The sequence below is a fragment of the Echinops telfairi genome, unplaced genomic scaffold, assembly GCF_000313985.2.
Source record: "Echinops telfairi isolate 266 unplaced genomic scaffold, ASM31398v2 ScPeMD7_7404;HRSCAF=8442, whole genome shotgun sequence".
In the NCBI taxonomy this organism is placed as follows: domain Eukaryota; kingdom Metazoa; phylum Chordata; class Mammalia; order Afrosoricida; family Tenrecidae; genus Echinops; species Echinops telfairi.
Window position 1 is genome coordinate 2,684,555 of NW_022111304.1, and position 21,368 is coordinate 2,705,922.

Genomic DNA, 21,368 nt, shown 5'->3' on the forward strand with positions numbered 1-21,368 from the left:
GTCTCCGTGGACAGGTTCGACACTAACGAGACAACTGGCAGTAGACAGTGTAGTTTAAGATAGAGCGACTGCGTGCAGGCGAGGAGGAAACGAGTGCCTCCTGGCGGAACGGTTGGAAAGTTCAGGAGCAAGTGTGGAGAAAGGTAGCAGTTGCCAAGGGGAGAAGAGAAGAAAAAGGTATGGGTGGGGAGAAATGTTAAGATAGGAAAACATAATAGTACATTATGGATGACTATTTACACCAACTCCTTATTCTGCAAATAGGTAATCAAAAGGAAAGAAAACTATGTACTCCCTCCCCATTTTTGGAAGAACTGTATGTAGTTCATCCACAGTTGCCAAAGAAAGCTTCGTAAGAGTTCTTCTAATCAATCTGGAAGGGAAAAAGAGTGAGAAAACCACTAGTGTGCAACCCGGAATGAAACAGCTCATTCAGGAAAGGACCAAGGGGAAGTTCATCGCTATCAAATATCAACCCCAAATATTATTGGCAAGTCACATGGTGAAAATCAAGTTTTCAAATGGACCTTCTTACCAAATGATCAAATTTTGCTATATGTTGAAATCAACCAGAGATCAGTGGGTTTGCTTTTTTAATAATAGGGCAACGTTGACATGGTGTGGTCCTTGAAGAGAAGCAGAAATACATAGTATCATCTATTAAGTGTTCTCGCCAAAAGAGCCTTCATTTAGACCTAATTTCCAATTGTGGGAAATAAAGAGCATAAATGAACAAGTTAAACACCACCACCCTATAGGAAAATCAGCAAATCCAGAATGTGGTACATTCTACTACTAGCCTGATCTCTTGAGAGATGTGATAGGAGAAATTGAAAGCGCATGCCAAACAATACTGCATTATATGGATTTTATATGCACTATATGCCTTTTAAAAATAGCCCTGTAAGTGATTTGGGGGATAATTGAGGAAATTCAAATGCTAACTAAATATTAGATTATATTAGGAAGTATATCTGATTTTAAGTTTGATGATTTTTTTTTATTATGTAGGAGAAGTGCCTCTTAGGATGTGCTTGATAAAATATTTAGTAATGAAGAATAATGATGTATATAATGTATAACCTTTCAAATGGTTCAGATTGCTAAATCGATAAAACAAAACATGGCAAAAAGTTAACCTTTGTTAAATTTGTGTTGGTTAGTATATGGGTGAGTAATATACTATTCTTTTATTCTTTAGACTTTTAAAATAATTTTCATAATAAAAATTGGGGAAAATATGTGGGATGGAACAGTATAAGCCAAATGATTGGAGTTAGGAGATGGGAAAATGAATGTGTTTTTTAAACTTCTTTCTCTACCCTTCTTATATCTGTACATTTCCTCATTAAAAGTTTTTTTTTAATCCAGAGAACACTGACAGGGAATAAAACAAGTAAGAGGTCAATTGAAAGAAAAAGCAAATACAGGGTTATTATTGAAACATCTTCAAGGCCTTTGGGCATCCCTTTGGGCCTTAATATCAATCACATTTTATCGGGCAGTTTCCATTCAGTGTAGCCACATGAAGGGGATAACTTCCTGAAGTGGAAAATAAAGCTTGGAAACACCAATGCCCTTCTGCCCACCCCCTAAGTGAGGAGTGAATAGAACGGCCACCAAATAAGATAGACATCAAAAGAAGTCCATCACTTGGTAAAGGCAAGAGACGGACCCAGTGCTGCGAGAGGGACGCCAGCAGGACAATGTTAGGACACCCCAAAATGGCAAACTAGGGAGCAAGCTTATCGAGAAGCCTGAACTAAAGGTCCATTTTCCCTCAAGATTTTACAGTTGAGTCATTTTATTCTCCTGGAGGTATGTGGATCATTTCTAATGTGAGGGGCAAAACCAAGTTCAAGTTAAACTCACAGACTCCAGCACCAGTGTTCAGTGTCTACATCTTCCACTCCATGGCCAGTGTAGCAGTGCTATGAAGGAGCGCTAAGCAAGAGCAAGTGATGACAGGCAAACAGGAGTTGGAAGGAAAGGAAAGGAAGATGTGGGGTGCAGGAGGGCAAGAATGTGATGAGAGCAGGAAGTTCTAGTTGAAATTCAGACTCTGCCAGTTGAGTATGGGTTAAGGATTGGCGCTGCTAACTACAAGGTTGGCGGTTCAAACTCACTCTGAGAAAGGCGAGGCTAGCTGCTTCTTTAACAATACAGTCTCAGGACTACTAGAGAGGAGTTCTATGATGTCTCATAGCCTCACTCTGCATCAGGATTGACAACAGCAGAGAACAGGCAAGCAATTTATTTAACCTATCTTTTTAGCCAGTTTTCTACCTTCAAGACTTATTTTATTAAGAATTGGGGGGGGGGAATAATTGGGTTAATGTACATAACATACCAGGTTAATGTACATACCAGTGGAACATAATAAAAACCGATTTTAATTTCCCTCACTCTTCACTATGAAGAGGTTTGGTTTATCTCATTCACACCTTGGAAGAGAGGAAACTTCAATAATTTCCCCTCTGATAAAAATGCACTCACATTTGGTTATGATAGATGAGTTTATAAAGTTCTAATATATTAATGTCTTGGGCAGGGGATGGAGGAGTCTCATCATTCTGGGATAGAGAAAAGAGGAATCTTTTCTTACTTCCCATGGAAAGCAAACTTAAAAAACGATCAGCCTCCTCTACTAAGGTGGCTTGTACTTGCACCTGGTCAACCATCGCAGCCAGTTTTAAAAACAACGGCTGGATTCATGGAAGAGCAAGCAATACTAGGTAATTCCATAAGTTGGAAACGCTAGTCAACAGAGTGACTTGCCTACAGCCACAGAGCAACCTGATACGGGTAGACGGTTCCCCAAAGGCAGAAAGCTAAATCAAGTGCTCTCCTTTGGGTCGTTCCCATAGCTAAAACGTCGGCTTATATTTTAGATCTCATGGATTTCTAAATTGTGTGGAAATCTTACTCTATTGAGTCTCTGGGAAGAGATTGGCATAAGGCCAGACTCTATCTTAGACCCAGACTGGTGAAAACATACAATACAAACATTTGAGAAGCCCATCTTTCTTACATTGATGCAGAAAACCAGGGTGTGCAGACCCAAGGCTTCTGGCTGCCAGGCAAGGAAGGTAGTGAGGTGAACCCTACGCCCATAGCAAGACAACAGAGAGTTGAAAAGACTGTGACTGGAATCCGGGGGCCCATTTTAAAAGAAATAACCACCACTCAGGGCCAGAATTCCTGCCTTCAGCTATGTGGGTGGACACCACTGTTGCCAGTCTCCAGCTTAAAATCTGAATGTTTGGGGGACTGTTTCTAATATTTACCACATTGAGTGGGTCCTCCAGAAGAAAGGCATTTGAGAGCATTTCAGAAAACTCGTGGAAAAAGGAAGGAAAAGATCATGGAATTTCCCACCCTTTTTTAAAGCTCTCTCAACCTCTGGCAAAAAAACGTGTATGAAGATGGACGTTCCTTTGCAATCGGTACCGTATGTTGAATGGTGTTAAAAGAATGCTTCCTATGCATTGCTAGAGAACTAACTCCAAAATAACTCACTGCCATCCAGTCAATGCCGACGACTCATAATGAGGCCACTGTGGGTTTCCGGGGAAGTAGCTGTTGACAGGAGTAGACGCCCAGTCTTCCCATCTTTCACCCACAGAGCCGCTAGTGCTTTTGAACTGCCGGCCAGGAAGATCACAGCCCCACACACAACCACTAGGCAACCCAGGATCTACATTAATGGTTGAAAAAGAGAGCCTATAGGGGCAGAAGTAGGGCAGCAGGGACAATGTGAGGTAAAAATTAAAAGGTCGGGCTTGATTATGAACATGATAACTCTGGAAGTTGGAAGAGAAACCTGGTTGCTTTGAGAGGATGCGGGGAATCTGAGACAAGGGAACTTTACTTTTTACTGAATGTCCCATTAAAAACGCTCTAATTTTACACCAAGTACTACTTCTAATTTTTAGAGAATATACTTTCGAGAAACAATGGTACTAACAAAAGGTGCTCTACAAGGAATCCTGATAGCATTGGGCTGCTAACCACACGGTGGGCAGTTTGAAACCAGCAATTGCTCCTGAGAATAAGGTGAGGTTTTCTACTCCGGGACAGAGTTACAATCTTGAGACAGTTCTACTGTGTCCTATAGGGTGGTTATGAATCAGCCTCGACTCAATGGCAGTGTTTTTCAGTTGGCACATGGATCAAAAATGCCAGAAAGGGGAGCTCTGGACTCTCTGTGGTTTAGGAGTGGAGAAGGAAGTGAGGTTCTCTAAGTTCTTTGTCAGATTTTTTTTTTTTTCCTATTGCTAATGTTAGGTTGCTAACCACCAGGTCAGAAATTCAAGACCACCAGCTGTAACATGGATGAACGAGCAAGCTTTCTACTCCCATAAAGATTTAGTCTGGATGATGATGGCAACAAATGTACAAATGTGCTTGACACAACAGATATATGTATGGACTGTGATAAGAGTTGTACGAGCCCCCAATAAAATGATTTTAAAAAATAGAAAAACGAACTAAAGTGGTCAAAAACAAACATAAAACCAGAACATTAACAATGAATATCTCCATGCACTGTCAAGATTGTAACCAATGTCACTAGCAACTTGGGTAGAAGTTGTTGCCTGGGAACCTAAGCTGCTGTGTAACCCTGCACCAACAATATAATAAAATATTTTATTTAAAAAAAAAAAATTTACACTCTCAGAAACATACAGGGACAGGTCTACTTTGTCCTGAAAGAGTTAGACTTGATTGAATGGCAGGAGGTCTCGGCTCCTTCTCCAGTGTCTCATTTACTTCGGAGTTTGCTTGCCAACATTTCTCTTCACCTCACAATCATGCCCTGCCCCCACCTGTCTTGTCTCAGAGAAAAGGAGAGCTGATGAAAACAGAATGGGAGAAGGGGGCAGATTAGAATGCTAAATCTCCGAAGGAAAAGCAGGCCTTGGATTTGCTTAGAAAGAAGATAGCTGTGTGAAATACAGGAAGCCCTCAAGCATGTGTACTTGCCTCCACCTTTCTCCCAACTCCAGGCCTTTGGAAAGCTGCTCTCCACTTGCAGTCCATTAGGTTGAGCACAAACTCAAGAATAGAGTGCAGTCCTGAAGAATTTATGACCATGCGACCGTGATTAACTCTTCATACTTCATTTTTCCTCATCTGCGCAAGAACTGCTGTCAAGATTACACAAGTTGTAAATATAAAGCATTCTGGGCCTGAGAAAGACGAGGGTTTCTGGTCCTGTAAAGATGAGTTTGAGAAAGGGCTCCCATCCTAAGCCCAGGGCAGGGCTGGCTCATTTCCCCGGGGCGATGGTATTGCTTTCTCTGCTGCCTTGGTCTGATCCAGATCACCAAGGTAGTCCTTTTTACTGTGGTTTTACATAGTTACAAGTCTGTCCACTCCAATCGATCTCCCAGCTCAGAAAAGGCAGGGACTAGCTTATTCATTTTTGTAGTGTCAATACCCAGAACAGTTCTCCAATAAACCATTTCCCAGAGACTCAGTTGTCCCAGCTGTAATTCTCAAACATGCCAGGTTGCTGGATGACTCTGTCATAGTGCATCAGGCCTTTCCCAGGTTTTTGTCTTGGTCAATCCATTCCTCCTTCCTCTTTTCTACTCATACCTTCTCATTCAAAGTCCAAGGGTTTGTTCAACTGTCACTTCTTTTGACAAGTCATTGTTGACCCCTTTCTCAAACCCCATTGAGAATTACTTGTCTCCTGGCACTTTATAGCATGTCTCTTTCCTAGGTAGGGAACATCTACTCTGTCCTATAGGGTCACTAATGAATTGGAATCACCTCTGTAGCAGTGGGTTTTGTTTTCCTGTGTTTTTAATCTTTACTAATTTCTGTTAGCTGTCAATTCCCTCTATTGGACATAGCTTTGAGAACAAATTCATCCACACAGTTCCTTAAACTACTGATGTGTAGTGCTCCATCCAGTTTTATTCAATAGATTTGGACTTCAGCCTCAAATTACTCCTGATTGCTGGTAGGCAGCCAAGGTTGAGGATCTGTTATAAGGATATGCTCAAGGGCCCTGTCCACTCATCAGACGCAGTACACAGAGCCTGCTCCTTTAAGCCTGAATCAACTTTGAAGGCTCTTTGAAGCAGACAGTTCATGACTATAAAACTGGTATACTCTTAAAAGCTAGCATAACTAGTAGAATGTGCTATGCCCAACCAGTATAACGGCACAGGTGAACAGGGCCCAGGAAAAACAGCTTTATTTGGACTAGAAACTAGAGAATGAGAGTCGGACCCAAGATACCACACTGAGCTATAGAGGGCAGGGTCCAAAAAGTAGGCAGAGTTCACAAACCAAATGGACTCCATTTCCCAGAATCCTTTGTGGTTAGTGCTAAAAGACTGGGCTGGGAGATGTTTTTGCCACTGAACCGCTAAAGTATGCCATCATTATTTCTTAAGACGTGCAGTACGTATTTATATAATTCAATTTCCAAGACACCCCAAACAATACTATTACAAAACAAAGCTTCATTATTTTTTTAATCACTTTGCAGATCTTAAATTTGTCTTCAGCATTTAGGTGAAAGGGCTCACCATCTTCAAAAATCAATTTCCCTGGAAAAATCTCATGGGGGGTGGGGTGGGAGAAATCTACCCAGGAAGCAAAACAAAGCATGCCATCCATGGCGATTCTCTTCCCACTTCCCATAGCTGGTAGGGCTTCGCAGCGGGTGGCGGTTCAGGCAGGAGGCACAGGGGCTAACTTCCCTCAGTACCACATGGAAGCTGAAGCATCATGGGAGTAGGACTGCTGAGACTTGAGGGAAGGGTGCAAGCCCTGCATTCAGTCAGAGTCACTGCTGGAAGAGGAGGAGGAGGAGGAATGCTGCAGGGGGAAAGGGGAGAGAGGATCAGCACCACAGAATCCTTTATCCCTCCAGGGGCCTTTCTTTGATGTCCCATCCCTCCACCCAACTACCCCTTCTGTCCCCAAGAAAGGCAGGCGTTTTGAACCAGACTGACCTTGAAACAGCAAAAGGATTTCTTTCAGCTACAAGCATACAAGAATGGATTAAACCATTGCACAGTATTGCATTTAGAGCTCTTTACCAGAGTCAAGGCCAAGGCAAGGGTAAGTTATAGGCACTAACCAGTACAGTATTAAGAAACACTGCCACCTCATAAATGTTTGATTAACTGCATGAAAAGTCCCTAATGGCTATGAATCTAAGTGAGTATAAACACCAGAATGAAAAAAAAAAACATACCAGAATGTACTATTTCTTAAGCACCAGTGGGAGAAAATGAGGTGGGGGGAGGTTGGAGGGGGGTGGTGTTTCTCTTCATGGTTCTCTATATGCATAATCCCAGCAATAAAGACAAAAAAAAAAAACCCCAACTGTCAAGTCACCCCAGACTCATCACAAACCTATAGGACAGGGTACAACTGTCCTTGTGTTTCTAAGACTGTTAACTCTACAGGTGTAGAAAGCCTCAACCTTCTCCCAAGGAGACCTTGATGGTTAGCAGTCCATCGTGTAAGCACCCCACTACCAGGGCACCTTCATCCCAACAAGTACCATTAAAATCCTCCAGTCCCAAAGTTAACTTTGTTCCGCGTTCAATTTTACCTTTCAATCTATAGACTTTCACCAAAGACTCAGATTTAAGTCCTTAACAGGAGTCCTGGTAGTACAGTGGGTTACTTACACATTGAGCTGCTAACCTTAAGGACAGTGGTTTGAACTCATCATTTATTCAACAGGAGAAAGATGCGTCTGTGGGTGGGGTCGAGCCCCACAGTTGACCGGGCCTGTGGAGCAACATGCGCAATTAAACAGAAAAAGCAGACGGACAGCAGAACGCAAGCGATTGATCTCATTTGAGAAGAGAGAAGTGGGACAAGAGTCCAGAGTTTATTCAACAACAGGTATTTATAGTATGTGGGGCCTGCAAGCCTCTTGTTATACATACACATCATTCAAATGGGCAATGTGCTCACCTCGAAAAACCCAAACCCTCAACAGGAACACTTCAAAGGGAGTACCACGCATGCACGAGATAAGAGGTGTGAATTGCTCCTTAAGAATAAGGGACAAAGAGAATGACTGCTCTTAGAGATGAGCATCTCTTAGCTGTATATGTGGGGAGGGAGGAGCCAGGCACCTGTAGGAGACAGCTTTGTGTTAGCATTTCTGGGGGGGTAGATGTATGGTGGAGAAACATCTGTACATTGAAGTGCTTTCCATGTCTCGGACTGTGGAGGCATGCCTCTCACTAGGGCTGGCATGCCGAGCCCCGTGGTCACGAGTGCTGGAGGCAGGCCCTGTGTACTTCCTTGCAGGTCCTCAGTTCCCCACACGTCCCCCTTCAGCTGTTTTATGGGCTACAGGTGCGACAGGACTGCTCTATCCGTTGGCACCTTCTTTAGTAATACCAGATTGCTGCAAAGATAAAACTACAGTAAGTGACACAGCCAAACCAGAACCCACCCCATGCGTAAACCTCTGGACCCTGGCCCGAGGGTCAAGTCCCTGGAGACCACCAACTGCTGAACCATGCCAGTGCCAGGCGATGTTTTTAATCCATTTCTAAAGGCACTGGAAATCTCTTCCGTTGTTCAATATCTAAGGAGATGTTCCCATTTAATCCGTAGTCCACATTTGCCTGAGTGGCCCAAAGCTGATGGGAATCAGCTTGCTATTTCTACACAAAATGTTATTTTGATGAACTCCTATAGTGCCCCTCCAACAACAGCGGTAGCAATGGCTGTGCCGTCCCAGTCCCAGGATGGCAGCAGTTACCATCCCTACAAACCAGTGAGGTCTTTTTTAAAAAACATTTCGTATACTATCTGCAACAGGACAGGTTTCTGGACTGCCTTCCTATCTGCACTAGAACTCATGGCCCCAGTCAGCTTTTCAAAATGAGAATTCGGTCTTCAGAAAGGGTTACACACAAGGTGTGGCTACTAGAATGATAGGTGGAACTAGACTGGCTGCAAATCCCCTGCATCTCCTGCCATAGGTTTTGTGGCTGGAGATGTTTTCCCTAAGTCCCACCCTAGATGTTCATAAGCAGGGACAAGGAGGCACAAGGCCTCCCTCATGCCATACCATCAGCTGTGGACAGGTGGCATTAACACCATAAAGAAGTTTGATAGTCGCATGGGGGAGAATTGAATTCTTCAAAACTGGTTAAAAACATCCCATGGGGCCCCCAGTCAATGATAGTGAAGTGTCACTTATGGACACTTTCCTGCACAGCCCATGGCACTTGAGCCCAGTGGCTTTGATGACTCATAACTGCACAGGTTTCTTCCTGCCCCTGCCCTCCTCCTGTGGTGACTGGATTTCCACGTCCCGCTATCATATAAAACCCGTGGTCGTTCTCGATTCCCAGCCAGTTACTCCCAAGCTCCCAGTTTGGTTTCGAGCACCTGGAGCTGGCACTCACACATAACGGCAATACCGCCAAATGTAGAGTGAAATTACAACACTGTCCCTCTCCCTGTGGGTGCCTAGCTAACCCGTTTCCGCAAGGACCTGGGGTCCACACAGAATCGTTTACAAATATGATAGGGGCTGGGTGGGGTCCATGCGACAATTTCTAACAGGAGCGAGTGGAAAAATACAGGTCCAATATGTGTGGTGGGCACCTACCCCAGAAGCTGCAGTAACAACGGCAACTATGGCCAGAAACAAGTTTTCTGGGGTCACTGGCTTGCCAGTGTTGGCTAACACTTTTTCGGCCCGCTGGGTCAGCAGTTTCACCTGCCCCCATGAAGGAGGGACAGGTGGTGGATGTCGGGCCCTTCTTTCCTTTTTGCGAGATGTCTTTCTTAAGGATGCAGCTATCATGTCCATGGTGGGAGCGGAATCAACGACCACAGGACCAGGTGGCTCCTTCTTTTCCTCCTCCTCCCCTTGCGTCTCTTTCACCACAGGGCTGGGGTCAGACTCTTCCAAGATGACCTCGTCCTCCGTGTCCTCTGTCTCCTGTGGAGACACAAGCATAGCCCCGACCCTGGCCCATTAGCGACCCGGGTTCCCAAGCGCCATTGTCCTCCTTCCACCAGATCTTCTTGGGATCAGTTTTCCTGTGAAGGGGGAAACGGCGCCCAGCTCTAGACGTGCCAGAGGCTTTTGGTAGAGAGACAAAATATCATTAACAAGACTAAAAGAAGCACGTGTCCGCCTGTTGTCAGAACTGTCTGCAAAATCCATAGGGGGTCCCTGGAGCGGCTTAGAGGGAAGCAATTTTGTTAAGGACCCATGAAGTTCATTTCAGGGACTCCCAGGGTTTCCCCCGAGGGTAATGACAACCTAATAACCCATAAAAATCAGCCAATGCTATTTGAAAATCTGCAGAAAATTCCAGAAGTTTTTATCTTACCAAGGTAAAAGGTAACGTAATTGTTAGATCATACCCACTCAGTTGTTGACAGCGGCATCAACCTGTGGCAATCAGTTGAGCTATTTGTTCCCAGGAAGGCCAAATGGCTTGGGGCATGTACTGCCTGGATGCAGTCACTAGAGAGGCTCTTCCTCTTGGGCTAGGGCAGCCGTGGGGGTAATCGTTGTGTGAAAAATGACAAGGAAAATGTTCTCAGCGGGATCAATCCAATAAGTCTTCCCGGGCTGGTGCATTCTTCCACCAACTGTAATTCTAGGGGAGCTTCGGGGGTGAACTCTAGGGCTATTCAGTTGGGGATCCCCCTTTAATGTGTGAAACAGGTGTTGTATAAACTGTAGGAATATCTACCAAAGGCCGCACACAACTGAGGTCTCCTAATTTTTTTAAATAATTCAGCGTTTCTGGGTGATCCTTTCAAATGTCAAGTTTCTGTGGCCTAATGGTGGTCTGATCCACTTCTGTTCCTCCATATGTAAAAGGCCTGATTGTCTGGATCTTATCTGGGGCAATTTCTAATCCTATCGAAGAGACAGACTCACTGCTGTGAGTCTAAGTTTGTTACAGCATTCCACTATAGGGTGCTATTTAAGAAAAAGCTTTCTGACTCGCTCTAAAACTTGTCCTACAAAGAACTGACACATGGTGGCGCTGTCGAATCATACCTTGGGCCAAGACTTCATCTGACACCTTAGTTGGGGCTTGCTTTTTCCCAAATTGTGAAAGCAAACTTTTCAAGGTAGAAACGGATCCAGGGAATGGTGTAAAAACAATCTTTTAGGTCAATGACCACCAAAGGCCATTCCTTCAGAGTCAGACTTGGTGAGGAAAACAAGGAGGAAGGGTTCCCATAGCCTTCTTCCAGTTGTTCCTAAACTAATCCGTGCAACGCCTGCAATTTTTATTAATGAAGGGACCGCTGTTCTACTCAGTCAGTGGGCTTCCAAGATATTTAATGGGAACAGGCTTTACAGCAGCAGCCCCCGTTAAAAATGTGACTAGCCTAAACCAAAACAGTTATGTGTAGAGGGGCCTCTGTGGAAAAGCGTGGGAAGCTGAGGATCTGGAAGAATGTTTAAGTGGCCTGCTCCCAGCACTTCAGCCCTTAGCTATCAGCTCATTTTCCCCCTCCTTCCCCCACCCTCATGAACCCTTGATAGATTAATAATTTCATATCTTACACTGTCCGCTTGTCCTTTTTTTATTTTAAATCATTTCATTAGGGGCTCATACAACTCTTATCACGATCCATACACGCATCAATTGTGTAAAGCACATTTGTACATTCATTGCCCTCATCATTCTCAAAACATTTGCTCTCCACTTAAGCCCTTGGTTGTCCCTTATTCTTAAGGAGCAATTTTCACCTCTTGTCTCTTGCATACCTGGTACTTCCTTTGTAAGTATTCCCCTAGAGCAGCAGTTCCCAACCTGTGGGTCTCGACCCCTTTGGGGGGGGTGTCGAGTGGCCCTTTCACAGGGGTCACTTGATTCATAACTAGCAAAATCAGTTTTGAAGTCACAACAAAAATAATTTTTTGGTTGGGAAGGGGTCACCACATGAGGAACTGTATTGAAGGGTCTGGGCATGAGGAAGGTTGAGAACCACTGCCCTAGAGGGCTTGGGCTATTCAAGTTGAGGGCACTGCCCATTTCTTTAATGTGTATGTATAAGGAGAGGCTTGCAGGCCTACTATAAAACCTTGTTGTTGAATAACCTGGGTTCTTCTCCGAGAATGGCGATCAGTCCCCTGCGCGCTGCTGTTTCTTCTGTAATTTCGCACCTTGCTCCGCAGGACCAGTCAACTGTGGGGCTGGACCCCACAGCAAGGGTCTTGTTCAGTCCTCCGGAGACCTCCCCCTTCCTATCCCACTTTCTTCATTATGTTCCGGGTGGTAGAGTTTTGGGGAGGTATCGTATATGCAGACAAGCTCCTCATGGTTGTAACACATTTCTTCCCCAAAGATTTATGGGGTGACAGTGACAACAGGCTTTATCAACCCAGACTGCCCTTCAGGCCCTGTAAACTGTTAAGATTTTTCCCCTTTGCCACACCCTTTCCTGGCTTACTTTTCCTACTCCCTCAGGGCTGAACTCAGGAGCAGTGGGTGGCTCTTAAGCCACTGCCAGGGTAAGGGGGTGCTCCCGGTATTAATCAAGCCTTTTCTTGGCTAGATCTAATTTAGGCCATTGTTGATGGCACATGACAGTGAGATCAGCTCTGGAATGTAAAGCCCTGAAAAACCTTTCCCCTCAATTATTAATTCCATATAGGGGCGTTCTTGTCTATCTGTACAGTGTGCCAACACCTCCTGGGCTATTCGGATTCCTCGGGCCCTCTTCCCTGAGTGATGCTCCTTTAACCAATAGGAATGTAAGGGGAGTAAAAGCAACTGACTGTCAGACTCTTTTTAAAATATTCCCGAAACTCTACTCTACCTACCTTCAATGGGGTTTCGCAGCAGTGTGAGGGTCCTCCTTTACAAGGGACCTTCCCTTCAGGTCCCTGTTTGGGCACCACTTGTGGGACTGGGCCCCACAGCTGCTGCTCCCATGGAAATTTTAGTCTTGGAAACCCAAAAGAGCAGTTCTATTCTACCTCGTAAGGTCACTGAAGCAGAATCAACAAGATGGCAGTAGGTTGGGCTTTTTTTTTCCTGAGCCTTGGTGATGCTATGGGGGATAAGCACTGGGCTGTTAAACATAAGGTCAAAGGTTCAAATCTACCAGCTGCTCGAGAATGATGAGGCTACCCGCTCCCCTAAGGATGTATAGTCCCAGAAACCCTCTGTCAGATATGGCTGCTATGACTCTTAGGGGACTTGATGGCAGTGGTTTGTTTGTTTGTGAGCCTTGAGGGAGTCCTGTTAGCACAGTGGTTAAGCACACTCAGGTATGAAGCCAAAGGTCAGGTCAGGGCTTTGAAGCCACCAGTCACTCTACAGGAGAAAGATGTGGCAGTCTCCTTCTGCAAATATCACAGCCCTGGGAACTCTGATGGAGCATCCTCTCCGTCCTGAATGGTCTCTATGCATCAGAATGGACTTATTGTCCACAGGTTTGGTTTTTATGGGCCTAGAAGAGCCCTGGTAGTGCTACAGCTAAGCAACAGGCTGCTAACCAGAATGTTGTGAAAGGCTCTTTAAGAGAAAGGACCTGGTGATTGGCTCCCATAAAGATGTGCAGCATGTCAATGGTGGTAGAATAATTTGGAAATGAATGTTAATAGTGACTGTAAGACACGAAGGGTGTAATCAGTGACAATGAATTCTACAAGCAGGAGTTGGGGAATTGGAAAAAATGAATAATCACTTAGGGGCATGGCAGGGGAGGCTTGGGGAGAAATGGGGTGCTAACAACAACGAGTAAGAAAATGTTCTGAAATTGCTTGTGGTGATGATTGCACAACTCTTCTTAATATGATTGAATGATTAAGTTGTACAATGTGTGAAGTATATGCCAACACAACTAATAAAATAATTTTTTTTAAAGAAAAAGATTTGCTGCATGGGAACGCCATAGACCAGGTCTGCTCTGTCCTACATGACTGCCGAGTTGGAAGCAACTCACAGGCACACACCATCAGCATGGGCCTATATTGGAGCTTAAGTTTTGGACACCCCATTTGGATGACAATGAAAGCCCAAAATCCATTTGCAGAGTCCCTCCATAGACTAAGCATCCGTTAAATTCCTTCTGATCATTGATCAAGGGAGAAGCCCTGGTGGCTAAGTGTTAGGCTGCTAACTGAAAGGTCAGCTGTTCGTAAACACCAGTCTCCTTGGGAGAAAGACAGGACTTTCGACGCCCATACAGTGAGACTCTCAGAAACTCACAGGGGGCAATTCCATCCTGTCCTGTAAAGTTCCCATGAGTCTGAATGACTAACTGGATAACAGGAAGTTTGGTTTTATTCACGAAGGAGGTGGGTAGCTTTGCTCGTAGGCAGAGTGCACTAGAAAGTGATTACCTCTGGGACAGTCTTCCTTAGGTGTGTGATGGGTGTGTGCTTGATGAAGATCACCTTATGGGAGGCAGTACACTCATGAGTCACGCTCTTATCACTCATGCCCTGACTGCCTTACATGCAAGGCAATCAGTCTTAATAAGTGCTTCTAATATACTGTACATAGGTCAATCATGGCTCCTGTTCCCGTTTCTGCAGTCCCACCTGTGATGTATTGATCTATCACCAATTACAAATTTGAGACAGCCTTTTGTTCCATGAGTTATTTAACTAGTGTCCTGGCTGTGAATCCTCAGATGCCCCTATGATCTCCTGTGAATTGGGATTGCTTTTGCACCCTAAAACAGCCCGTAAGCAGGTGCCCTGGTGGAGCAATGGTCTAGTGCTCGGATGCCGACAGGAAGGTGGGTGGGCCCTCCCTCCCCAGCAGCTTCCAGGAGGAAAAAGCTCTGCAGAAGTGTTCCGGGAAAGAGCGACTCCAATCCCCTGCTGCACTTGGTTCTGACTCAAGGCGGCTGGCGAGGACAGTACTGGCTGCTGGTTTCAAGCTGCAGCCCTGGCGGTTAGCAGCCAACACATAGCCTACAGCCCCACCTGGATCCAAGCTTTCTCACTCACTGCCCTCAGAGGCTCTAAGGACAGGGTAGAGCTGCCCCTTTGAGTTTCTGAGACTGTCACTGTTTGCAGAAGTAGAAAGCCCCATCATCCTCGAGTGGCTGGTGGTTTCTAACTGCTGGCATTTGTCAGCAGTTGATCCAGTGACCCACTGTGCAAACAGGCTCCCCCTAAAAAGCCCTAAGAGATAGGGCAGCCAACTCCACCACAGGGGGTTGGTCGACAAAGGGAGTCCCTATTGACTCAATAGCCTCTGCCAACAGGGGCCTTATGATGCAAATCAAAGCCTCTGCAAGATCCAAGTAATGTCTTCCTTCCCCGGAGCTGCTCTTACTCTTGCAAATTGAGCAGAGACAGTTGGCCTGGGGCCTTGGAAAGAAACATTCTCAAGTCCCTGCAGGGGCTCTGCCAGAGGTGGAGTCATTCCCAGTCCTCCAGAAGGAATGGTAGGGAAAAGGGGCCCAGGTAATTAACACACCACCTGGAGAACACTGATGGACAGGAAGGAGGCTCCAGGAATTAGGGCTGGATCAATATTCTGTTCATTATCTTGTAAGACTTTGTGTTGTCAAAGGACTGACTCTAGTATGTGACATTTTGACCAAGTAACTGTGTCCCACTTGGTAAAAGCATGCTCCCTCAGTGGGGGTAGGGTGGGAAGGCGGGAAAGAGGATAGATTAGGGCGAGGGAAGAGCACCCTACCCAGGCTCCACCCAAACACTGACCTTGCCTTGCTTTTGTTTCTTCTGCATCTTTTTATGGGTTTTCTTCATTTTCTTCAGAACTTTCTTGTCCTTCACCATTTCTGGTCCTACCATGCCAGGAGCCAAGGGATTCACAGGAGGCATCCCAGGAACAGGTGGTGGGTATGGAGGAGGGTAGGGGCCAGGAGGTGGGTAGAGCCCTGGGGGCTGATATCCCGGATACCCTGGTTGTGGTACAGGTTGAGGGGCAACAGCTGGGTTCCCCTGGGGCACTCCAGGGGCAGTGGGAAAGGGGCCTGGTGGGCAGGCAGGGTTCACAGGTGGTGGATGGGCAGGGTTGGCACCTCCAGGGTACATGATGTTGGGAGGGTATGGATTTGGCCCCAGCTGCCCTGGTGGAAAAAGCAGAGAATAAATTACAGCTAGGACCAGCCAGAACCTCTCCAGCAAATAAGAAACGGCCTCATTTACTCCCACCGGAGGCTTAAAAGGAATGGCGGCCTGGTGGCGCCATGGTTGTGTGCTCAACTGCACACAGCTTGGTTAGCAGCTCCAGGCAGACAATGGGCCTCCATATAAAGACGAGAGCCAAGAAAACCCAATGGGGCGGGCCGACTTTGTCACACAGGGTCGCCCTGCATCAGAATCCACACCAAAGCACACACAAAAGTTCGTTTGAAAAGAAAAATGGCGGGGTGGGGAAGCGACCAGAAGGACGACGGGTGAGCGCAGAGAGGACAGTCAGAGAGATACACCGAAGGGAGGCGGGAAGGAGGACGCCAGGGAAGGAACGCTGTCCTCCGGGGCTTTGCTTTGGGGCAGGTGAGCGAGGCGGGGCCAGTGGGGACGAATGGGCAGAGAAACTTCCTGGGGGGAGGGGGGGGAATCTCCCAAACACCTACCGGCATTGGCGTTCCACATGGTCCCCCAAGCCTGAGGGGAAAGAAAAGACGCAAACCGTTAGCCTCCCCTCCTTGCCCCCGACGGACAGAAGGGGCCCAGCCTCACCGCCTCCCGCCCGCCCCACGGGCCCTCCGAATCGTTTCTTTGAGTTCCCTCCTTGGCCCAGAGCACTTCTACCCCTAGTTCCCACGGCCCCTCCATCTTCCACTACCTCCGGTCCCAGCTGGAAGCCTCCGAGTCCTCACGAGCGGGGAGAGAGGGGCAGCGAGCGCCAAGCTCGGGGTTCCCTTCACTCCACCCCCTCTTCCGCCCGAGCCCGGTACTTCCCTCTTTCCAACGTCACCTCCCACTTCCTGGTCAGCCGCGCCTCGCGCTCTGGCCCCGCCCCTGAGGCCGCCTCATTGGTGGGGGGGCAGTCACTCGGCATTGTGATTGGACAGCAGGCTCATCCATCGTCTGGTCCCACGGAGGGCGGAGGCAACTGGTTTTAGAGGCGGAGCGAGGGCTTCCGCCGAGGGTCCCAGAAAGGCCGAAGCTTGGGGAAACGGGCTGGGCAAGGGCGGAGTCAAGTCCTGAGCAAAGTCTCCGAAGTGCGGAGAAGAAGCCCCGCCCCCTGCCCTCTGAGCTCGCCCAAACTCTTTGCTTTTGAATTAATTCTGACTCATAGCGATCACTTAGGACAGAATTGACCTGCCCTTCGGGTATCTGAGATAGTAAATCGATTTTTTTTAGGGGGGAGACTGTAAATCTTTACAGGAGCAAAAAGCCTGATCTTTCTCCCGCTTAGTGGCTGGTGGGTTCCAGATACTGACCATCTGGTTAACGGCCCATCAGTAGCCCCCTCCCCAACCGTTGCAGTAAGGCAAACAAGCAGGGAGCTGCTGAATCCCAACCACTATTGCCACCTCCGCCTATCCTCCACAAGACGCTAAGAAACGATGTTGGAGGAAAGACGGACATCTCCTAATCTCTCCCAGTATTCCCATTTCATTTGCAGCTCCTCCATCTCTCCAGTTGCCTGAGCCAGGAACCATGAGAATCATCCTAGAACTCTCTCTCCGTCCGCACCCCCTCCCCCACCCCGCACTCCTGACCAACTCCACCAACACGTGTTCACTTGGCCTCCCAGATACATCTTGACATCCCCCTCCTCTCTTGGCTTGCTACAGTGGCCTTTAAAAAGCAACACCACAATGAATACGGTTGATTTAATGAACATGTTTAGAAAGGACTATGTACTAAAATATTGAAAACTGCAGTTTCTTCTTAAACTATACACAGAACATTTACACAAAATGATCAGTTCTGACTGAAAAAATTGTATAAGACCCATCGTATTCTCTGCCACCAGAGCAAAATATAAATGAGAACATATCTGGAGATTAAAGAGAAAAGTTGTCTTCTAAATAACATGGGTCAAAGAGACCATAATGGAAATCAAATACTTTCATAGTGAAAAGTCTACTTCCAAAATTTGCAGCATATGACAAAATATAAAGAGAATACATTTTATGCCAACTTTGTTACCTTGGACCGAAATCTTTCAGAGTTGTAAAACTTTTATCTAGAAATGGGGTTCTTGGATGGGGCTAGCAAGCAGTTTGATTGAGTTCATCCTGAAACACCTCAGAAGAAAGGTCTGACAATCTACTTCCAAATAATCAGCCATTGAAAACTGTATGAATCAGAACCTAGTCCTAGATATCATTTTAAACTCAGAAAAAGTTACAAAAAATAGTACGTAGCATTCCTAGATACTTTTTGTCTAGCTTCGCCTTATTAGAGAGCTTTATCAGAGCTGTGTTAAACACTTGAGTTGAAGTATAGCATTTTCCTTTTTGTAAAGTTCAGGAGGGCAATGAATGTACAAATGTGCTTTACACAATTGATGTATATATGGATTGTGATAAGAGTTGTATGAGCCCCTAATAAAATGATTAAAAGTTTTTTTTAAAGTTCAGGGAAATTTATATGTGTATGGTGTCTTTCTTAGAAAATCATTGAATTTGAAAGAAACTACCTATTGTTTTTAAACAGCTATATTGAGGTGTAGTTCACTTATTTAAAGTGTACAATAAGTGGTTTTTGGTATATTCAGAAGTGTGTGCAACCGTGGCTCTTATCTGATTTTAGACTATTTTCATCCCCCTCAATGAAACTCCACACCCACCCACATGCAGTAGCCACCCTGCCTTTCCTGCCTTGTTCCTGATTGACAGGTTGGACTCCATCCCTACTCAAGTGCAAGTTGACATAAAATGTAGTGACCACAGAAGGAGGAAAGGAACTGAAACACACCAGGAGGGAGGAAGAAGCCACCATAAGTGGTATTGCATTGTGGGGATTGCAATCAGTGTTATGAAACAAAATGTGTGGGAATCGTTGAATAGAAAACTGATGAGCTCTGTAAACCCTCAATTAATTCACAGTAAAAAGTTAAAGTAAAGAAAATAATACTTTCTTGTCTCCGTTACAGTCATATCTTGGTGTGAGAAATGGAATATAAATATGAAATAATATTGGCAATAGTAATGTAAACATTGATGTGGACAAAAATCAATCAAAGCCAGGAGGAGGTCTGTAATGCTAGTATTCATCTTGTTGGGTCAAGTACCAGTCTGAGGACGTTGGGAAGGGCCTGCCTGCCCCTATCTGACCAATAATTCCAGGGACTGCACATCAATGAACCATCTGCTTCCTCAGCCCCAAAGACCAGGGTGAATTTTTAAGGACAGACCCATTTAGAACCCCACCCACCCCCAGCTGTAAATCCTCTTTATTTGCCCATCTGTTTCTACCCACTCCCTTTATTGCTTTATCCTCCTCCCCTCCCGACCAGCTTGAAACTTGCTCTCCACCACAGATAGGTGCGACTTCTGGGGTCCCCACAATGGGGGCCTTGGAGTTCGCCTGGGAGTTCAGGGCTCCCTTCTCTCCTCTCCCTCCCTGGCAGGTAGCACAGACTCCCTGACTCCCTGCTGGAGTCCTTGAATCCCTCCTGGGAAGCACCAAATAAACTTAGCCTTTTCTTTCTCTCTGGCCTGGCCTCGGTGTATCTATGTGGCAAACTTAATCCACAGGACCTTGTTGGCCCTGGGAAAGAGTTCAGATTTTATTGTAGGTGTGAATGGAAGCCTCCCGAGTGTTTAGAGCAGGAGACTCACATTGGCTGACTATAAATCACTGCCTACCTTGTGGGGAAAGAACAGGATAGTGAGAGCTGGCTTAAAGGGCTGGAAGTCTTGGTGAGCATAAGGAGGGCCCACAGGCTGGGGGCTTTTGAAGCTCTCAGTAGACTAGCTAAGAGATTGACTGGATGTGAAAGAAGCAACAAAGCCCACATGGAAGAAGCACACCAGCCTAGGCGATCACGAGGTGTGGAAGGGATCAAGTATAAGGCATCAACAGAACAAAAAATCTTACCATAGTGAATGATGGGAGGAGGGCGGAGTGGAGACCCAAAGCCCATTTGTAGGCCACTGGAGATCCCCTTGCAGAGCAAAGGGGCCAGAAAGGCAAGTCTTTGAAGGTGTAGACATACATGGTAGGGGTTGTGGTGATGGACCATGGGAAAGTCAAGAAGGAGGAAAAGATGGAAGGAGTAGGGTGGGTCGTGAAAAACAGGATGGATACACTGATGTGCTAGTGGGGGTGCTGAGAGGTCCAAGCCCTTGATTATTTTCTTGATAATCTTGAATCTTCTCCGCACCCTGCTGTCAATGCCTCTGCGCTTGCCACCGATTGTGCTTGATCTTGACATACCGGTCTGATTGGTGCCAGATTAATTTCTTGGTGCTCTTTTTGACAATTTTGGGCTTTTTCAGGGGTGTGAAGGCAGTCATGATGCCGGTGGGAAATGGCTGCCTCCTTCAAAGGCCATGCAGAACCAGAGCAGGGACAGGTGAACGGGAGTTCTTCACCTGGGATCCACTGATAGAACTGTGGGGAGGAGGGCAGTGTCGTAAGATGGAACTTTCTGGGCCTATGAAGTTGGATGGGGGAAAAGACACATTATCTTTTTCAACCTCGTCTAATTGCTAAAATAATAATACTTAATAAAAGCTCATTGAGACTGTCCCACTGGTGGGAGGCTTGTTTGGACACAGAATTTTCAGGTTGGGAGGCAAATGTCCACGGATACCCATAGACATTCAAGAGCTCAAACATCCCAGGAGGGAAAGGTTGAGGAGAAAATTAGGGAATAGGTAGTTTAGCAGGAGGAGAGGTGTTCAAATGAAAAATGAGGCTCAGAGACGTGACTTACTGTAAGTTCTACCAAGGTCAGGTCCCATCCAGTCTACTAGGCTGTTGCAAAGTCTGAAACGGGAGTTGGAAACGCAAGCGGAACCGCCGGAAAAAGAAGACTGCACTACTTGCATGCCTTGTCCTTCTCCAGTGACCTCGCTAAACTTTCAGTTTTGTCCGTTGGCTGCAACCCCAGTTAAGAGTGCTCATTCTCATTTGCAGGAAACTCAAATCCAGCCCATCTCACCGGGCAAGGACTTGCTTTGGTTTGTCACAGATGTACATAGGGTGCTACTTGGACACTTGCCATTCTGCATTGTCTCTTCTGGTCCCCAGCCCTGACTTGTCCCTCTCTTTTGCAATGGACCTCTGGCCCACCACTTCTTTTCCTATGTCTTTGAAGTGACAATTATATGCAAGCCGAATTGAAAACAAACAAACAAAACCCAAAAAATCTAACGTCATCGAACTATAGGTGACCTCCTCCCTGGGGGGCGGACAACAGAAAAGTGGGTGAAGGGAGACGTCGGACAGGGCAAGATATGACAAAATAACAATTTATAAA

At 46.1% G+C, this 21,368-nt stretch overlaps 1 protein-coding gene across 3 annotated transcripts; it reads right to left on the reverse strand.

Moving 5' to 3' along the window:
- Positions 1–6,476: 6,476 nt before the first annotated feature.
- PRR13 (proline rich 13) lies at positions 6,477–16,870 on the reverse strand. 3 transcript variants are annotated; one of them, XM_045296356.1, is made up of 5 exons: positions 16,770–16,868; positions 16,558–16,588; positions 15,677–16,047; positions 9,617–9,952; positions 7,836–8,398 (listed from the first exon to the last, which is right to left on the reverse strand). In XM_045296356.1, the coding sequence occupies exons 2-5, from the start codon at positions 16,574–16,576 to the stop codon at positions 8,363–8,365; spliced, it is 762 nt and encodes a 253-aa protein (XP_045152291.1). In that variant the 5' UTR covers positions 16,577–16,588; positions 16,770–16,868; the 3' UTR covers positions 7,836–8,362. The 3 variants fall into 3 exon arrangements, with proteins under 3 accessions (XP_004716918.1, XP_045152291.1, XP_045152290.1); XM_004716861.2 differs by lacking the exons at positions 7,836–8,398; positions 9,617–9,952 and adding an exon at positions 6,477–6,840 and having other exon boundaries at positions 16,770–16,861; XM_045296355.1 differs by having other exon boundaries at positions 7,836–9,952; positions 16,770–16,870.
- Between the last annotated feature and the right edge of the window lie 4,498 nt (positions 16,871–21,368).